At 36.8% G+C, this 6,188-nt stretch overlaps 1 protein-coding gene across 3 annotated transcripts; it reads right to left on the reverse strand.

Annotated features, from left to right (window-relative positions):
* Positions 1–1,065: 1,065 nt before the first annotated feature.
* Positions 1,066–5,771, reverse strand: LOC112527153. 3 transcript variants are annotated; one of them, XM_025137606.1, is made up of 8 exons: positions 5,617–5,771; positions 3,805–4,075; positions 3,384–3,455; positions 3,172–3,239; positions 2,900–3,053; positions 2,736–2,816; positions 2,104–2,193; positions 1,066–1,453 (listed from the first exon to the last, which is right to left on the reverse strand). In XM_025137606.1, exons 2-8 carry the CDS (start codon positions 4,045–4,047, stop codon positions 1,364–1,366), a joined length of 798 nt encoding a protein of 265 aa, XP_024993374.1. In that variant the 5' UTR covers positions 4,048–4,075; positions 5,617–5,771; the 3' UTR covers positions 1,066–1,363. The 3 variants fall into 3 exon arrangements, with proteins under 3 accessions (XP_024993374.1, XP_024993373.1, XP_024993372.1); XM_025137605.1 differs by lacking the exon at positions 1,066–1,453 and adding an exon at positions 5,398–5,474 and having other exon boundaries at positions 1,464–2,193; XM_025137604.1 differs by lacking the exon at positions 1,066–1,453 and having other exon boundaries at positions 1,464–2,193.
* Between the last annotated feature and the right edge of the window lie 417 nt (positions 5,772–6,188).

Genomic DNA, 6,188 nt, shown 5'->3' on the forward strand with positions numbered 1-6,188 from the left:
TTTTCAGGATGTCATCGAGTTTTAGACTTGGGGCTTGACTAAAATTAGTCGGGGTTTTGATTTTTGACCTATGTGGATTCTAATGATGAGTCAAATAGAGTTGTTTAATGCATATTAAGATGCCCAGATATGAAGTTTGATGTTAGGTCGTGTCGGATTGACCACAATTGACTTTAGAGAAATTAAATCTTTAATGAAATATTATGGTACGAAATGTCTAGATATTTGGTCTAGAGCTATAAGTAGTCGATCTACTCGCAATCAGGTGAGTCTTCATGAGACTTACAATGAGATGCATACATACGTACAAATTTATTTTCAAACATTATAATGTTTCAATTTACATACATGATATATTATATTTTATATGTATGTTATTTTACAATTAGTTGCATGTTATGTGTTTATTTTGTTTTCAAACAACTCTAGTGTGCTATTTCATATGAAAGTTTTATGATTAGTTTTAGCGGGTGGCCATTTGACTAGTAAGTCAATGACAAGTGGCACGACCCCATAATGTTTTTGGCCGAAGCTTATAATTCTCGTTGTTACATTTACCACAATTTTGATACATGGAGATATTCCATTTCCCTTTTGTCCTAAGATTTAAATTTATATTTCAACTGAATTCATGAAATTCAGTTAGGGATATTTACAATCTGATATAAGAAGGCTCTGGGTGTATGCACCTACGCTACTGTTTGGCAACCAAAAAAAAAAAAAGCCCGCCTCTTGATGGTTCTAAAGCCCTCTGAATGATTTTATATCTTAGATCCCTCTACACCATTACATGCCCAAATTTCATTATAAACAATTACCAAACGACCATGTTTCATTTTACACTATATCATAAAAGCCTCTTTGATCATTCTGACCATTTAATCATCCTGCACCAAACCATTCAGCAACTGTCAAACAGACTCTTAATGAAAACATACTTCTGTTTTATTTTGATAGTATGTTAATTATTTTGTTCACCGGTATGAAAAAAAAAAAGATTTGCCTTTCGCCTTTGCATAAAATCATGGTTTAGCAATTGGTTTTTCATAAGACTCGTTTACGTAAATAACCTTAAATAAGATCTTTCGTGTTTTGCTTCATTACCTTTGTAGATATTAAATGTACATATGAAAACCATATAATTTATACAAAGTACAGAATTATCTTCAGGCTGCTTCATTTTCCGATAATCGGCCATAAAAATACGTGTTTAAGATGCTAGACATCGATTTAATGTTGAAGGGTGCTCGTTTCTGGCTAGCAGGCCAAGGACCACGACTTGACCGGCGGGTGCACCACACACACCAACCATCGTTTCTTAAATTATTCGGTGCGGGTGGCTCAAGCCGCATGCCAAGACGGATCAGCGAACACGAGTGACGTGTGGCAAAGGAGTCATGCCTGCTTCTCCCTCATCGGAAGAAGAAAGGGTTGACGTTGATGCATTAGAAGCCTATAACGGTCAAAGCCAAAACGTAAATAGATCATTAATCAGTTTGACAAAAACAACCATAGTTGAATGATCGGACAAACGTTTGCTTCAAAATTTACTAAAAGTGTTGGGCCAAAATGAAAATCTCCGGGTTATCGGCTGAGATAATACTTGCTTCGATAAAACCAAACCAGTATATCTCACACATTGGTGGGCTCTAGGAAGAATTCTTGAATTCCGTTAAGAACCGTCTTACCTCCATCCCAAAATAAATGTCCACAATGAAAAAAGGCACACAGTTCTAGAAATGTGTAACTATTACACTTTTCAATCAACTAAACGACAATTTTACCCTTGATAACAGAGTAACCGAAATCTCCATCTCATAATTAAGGGTAGAATTGGAAAATAATCGCTTACTTCTAAAAGTGGACAGTTCTTTTCGGGCAAACTAAAATAGAAATGTGAACACTTATTTTGGGACGAATAGAGCATGTAAAAAATGGAAACTGGTTGTTGAAACTTGGTTGCCAACGGTGCTAAAAAGCGGTCCAGGTCCTGTGACTCGAACCAGTGACCTTCGGCTCATGAATAAGTAACGTTAACCTTACTGGTTGTTCAACGATGAGAATTGACATCATTTGGAAAAACAAGAAAACGGAATTACTCACCAATTGTCGTCGCCGATGCATCAAAGCCATCATGGCTCTCATTATGACATAGATTGGTACGATAACTGCCGAAGTTCGTAGAAACCATAACTGAGAACAAATGGAAAACCGATGAATGCCTGTTAAGAAAGAGCCCATAGCGTATCTAGAAACTGAAATTGGAAAGCATCACCACTTGACTATCGAGTGTAAAATAAACCAAACAAAACCAGTAAATCCCATGCAAGGTAGGGTCGGGGTTAGGATGTATGCAGCATTTCCTCTACCCCAAGGGGTAGAGATCCCGTAAAAGACCCCGAAAATTGTATGAAAAAGCAACGTACTTTGATCTTATTCCTATTTTATGTAACGTACACTCAAAACCTTCATTTTGATACATACGGTTTGAAATCTCCAAATCTGAGAATGCCTGAAATTACATCATACGTTTATCTGAATCCTATTTTGTGTAACATACTTTGCTCTAAATGTTTGAGATATCACATCTTCAGTGCCAAAATGAAGGTTCTAAAAGTACGTTACACAAAATATGAATCAGAGCGAAGTACAGTTTGGCCTTTTGCAAAATCAAAAGCCGACTATTTTCTAGACATTGTAGTAAACTAGAAAGTGAAAATTGCATTTTATCTTACCATAAACATCGGAAAAGAATAATTCACTCCTCCATTCGCGACAACAGGAAGTGCGTGACGCAAGAATAAGAGAACCACAAACTGCACACAAGCATCAAGAGAAAAAGAAGTCATGCTTACCGAAACCGAGGGTCTTGTAGGGGGAAAGGGGAGAGAGATCATACAATGGCAGCAACTGAGCGGAAACATGAGACGCTTCTAGAAGTGGAATCAGCATATTCGTCGTATTCCTGATTAAGGAAACTACGATCAGGCGAAACTACTGCAATTAATCGAGGATTATTGTTCATATCCCTCCTCGCAATCTGCCAATGCCCCCTGAAAAGCTCACGAAGCAATTAATCGAGGATTATTGTTCAAACTCTGCCTCTTTATTCATATAACTAACCTTCTTGATCCTTCCAAATCATAAATGGAGGAAGAATAGAAAGCATACCTCAAATTCAACGGAATACCCCCTAACCGGAAGACGGGGGATGGTGCTGTGTACCCTGGCTTGAATTGCTGCAATTAGCCATTAGAAAGGAAGATTACAATGCATACGGGCTTCTGAATCTATTATCGAAACCTAATGATATGACCGATGAATAGCTTTTGAGAACAATTAATGATCTCCAAAAAACCGAAAGCCAAAGAGAGAGTAAGCACCTGGTGGCATATTTCACACATGGTGTCACCCTTCTCATTACACCATCTTTGAACACATCTGCGATGAGCATACTACAAAAAGTAAAACGGGTATGAACACTAGGCTGAGCTCATATAAAACATAAAAACCAAGCCGTATATGAGCCAACCTAAGGATCGAGCTTTTGGCAAGCTAAGCCCAATCTATAGTTTCTTGAGCTCACAAAGCCATGAGTTGAGCCCGACCCTACAAACTTTTGCACAAGTCGAGCAAGCTCAGGCTTAGCTCAACTCAAATACCCCCACCCCTAACCAGCATACCATTTTCGAACATAAACCAATAACTTGGTGTCTATAACCACTCTTAAAAGCACAATTTCAATGTAGATGGGCAACACGAATAGGTCAAATCACAAAATCAAAACAATAAGATATAGCAAACCTTCAAGCTGCCACAGCAAGAACAAGGTGTCTCCATATTCAAATCAAAATCCTCATCCTGACATATCCTGCATTCGACCAATTTCCTCGGAGTGAAGACAACATGATCAGAAGAACAATCGACAACTGTCTCAGCGTTTCCCAATGGATCCAACTGCTTCGAAGGGTTTCTGCTTTCGATTGCAGCCTCCAACGTGGATTCTGTGAGCAACCGATCAACCAAAAACACGAAATGATCCCCCATAAGAACACCCACCAAATATTTCAATATCCTGAACAAAGAAACCCCCCACCGTAATTCAAATTAAGTCCCATACAAGAAAAAGAACAATAAACATATTATGAAAAGAAATTGTGGAAGACATAATTCCTAGCTTCAAAATGTTAACGGAACACCAAAGATATGATACACTCATTGATTGTTCCATTAAAATACCAAAAATAACACTACAGTTTGCGAGAATCGCTGATTTTGGACCACATGTGTGAATTTAAATGCAAAAAAATGCCATTTTTTGTTGAAAATAGCCTGTTCTTGCAATGTTGTGTTTCTTTTTCATTTTTTTAAGAACCATCATGAAGACAAAGATACAAGTACTGTGAATTGAAAAATGAATAGCTCAAGAATGAAGTGATTATTCTAAGTCAACAGATGGATCAAGCAGCAAAACAAATTGAAGATGAAATTCAGTATAAATTCAGATAACAACAGAAGGCTGAATACATTTACTTAATTACACATCAAGATATATTCTAAAGAAAGCCAAAACCATTAGCACCCAGATGAAAAGAAGTGATCTTTTGGTAAATACAAGGCAGAAGCCTTACATAGTATTCTCAAAGAAGGGAAAGTGAGAAATGATAGCTCAAGCAACAATCCAAGAGTGGATTACTTTTGTAACCATTGTATTCTTTTTATTTATGATTAACCTCGGTATCCAAGCCGACTAATCCCAGGGCGACAACCTGCTTTGCAGATAGCCCGGAGTCACCGCATTTGAACCTCCATGGCCACAAGGGGATTTTTATTCCTCCTTGGATTTGAACTTGGGCAAACCAGATACTTTTGACCTTTGCAGCCAAGCTCAAACCAATCAGGCACCACCCTTGTGGTTAACCATTGTATTTGACACTTGGATCAAAACATCTATTGAAGTTAGAAAAACCCCAACAAGGAATATGTATTGTTTTGGGAATTTTTTCATTTGCAAGGATGTCAAGCAGAAATGGTTACAGATGCAATTCATCCAACAACTGGAGCACAGAAAGGAGGCAAGATGGAAAAAGAGATCAAATTTCTGTCTTGATAAAGCTCGTGGCATATGAAAAAGATTCAAACCAAATAATTACAAACAAAAAGGATGAAATTTAGATAGAAACAAAGCTGAGGCAAGATAAAGTGATCCGAAATAACAAGACCCAAGTTGAGAGAAGGGAGAATTTAGGGCAAAAAGACCCAAATAACAACAAAAAACTGAAATTTCAAGGAGAACAAAGCTGAGGACATGTAAAAAGATTCAAAATAACAAAAACCCAATTCAGAAAACGAAGAATTACAGAAGAAAAAGAGGGTGAAATTTGAATCGAAACAAACCTGGAGCCATATAAAAAGATTCAAAACCCTAATTTGACAAAAGTGCAAAACTGAAGAACAAAAAGATGGAGTAGTACCTGCAGATGGGTAAAAAGGGGTCTGTCTTTTTTCTTTGAATGAATAAAAACTTAAAAGGCATGGAAATACAGATTAAAAGGGGGAATCTAAGATATATAATGATACAGGGAAAGTGAAACAAGGAAGAAAGGTAAAACTTACAAGAAGGGAATCGGATATGTTGAAAGCCAAGAAAGTTATGAATGTTTGAGGGTTTTGCTTTCAGTTTTGGAAATCCTTCTTGTCAGGAGCACTCAATGGGCATAGTGGAATCCATTTGATTCATGTCAAAATTCTCTATTTCCCTGCAAACTTGTATATGGTCTCTGTTCTTTCTCATACTGTCTTGCAGTTTTCTTGTTTTTGTTAAGGGTTTTCTTCCATTTTACACGCACAAAATGTGTAATACATGAAACAACAAACAACATAATATTTTCATTTTGTTTTATTAAGATTTTTATGGTCGTGAAAATAGGGTTGCTCCCTTGGCAAAACTAGAATAAAGTTAAGCCAAAAGACCCCGATTCAAGATAAATTCGTAAGGGGTAGGGGGAATTAGTCGGAACGTATAAACGAATCCGAAACTCACTGTTACCCAAAAAGATCTAAGTTTTACACAGATTATATATTAAAAAGTGGAATTGATGGTTTTACGATATTTGTTTTTCTTGTTTATAGGTTTGATCGTTTATAAAAGATTTCCTTTATTGGTTTATTAGTATGCAAATCTCAAT

Source organism: Cynara cardunculus, assembly GCF_001531365.2.
Source record: "Cynara cardunculus var. scolymus isolate 2C chromosome LG 15, CcrdV1, whole genome shotgun sequence".
Classification (NCBI taxonomy): domain Eukaryota; kingdom Viridiplantae; phylum Streptophyta; class Magnoliopsida; order Asterales; family Asteraceae; genus Cynara; species Cynara cardunculus.

What these genes read in the sequence shown, in the direction of transcription:
- LOC112527153 (XM_025137604.1), bottom strand. Translation starts at nt 4,047, where the DNA reads ATGGGGGATCATTTCGTGTTTTTGGTTGATCGGTTGCTCACAGAATCC. An exon ending in TGTGTGAAATATGCCACCAG is followed by an intron (nt 3,240 to 3,383) that starts GTGCTTACTCTC and finishes GGCTAATTGCAG; the next exon opens with CAATTCAAGCCAGGGTACAC. An exon ending in TCCGCTCAGTTGCTGCCATT is followed by an intron (nt 2,817 to 2,899) that starts GTATGATCTCTC and finishes GCTTGTGTGCAG; the next exon opens with TTTGTGGTTCTCTTATTCTT.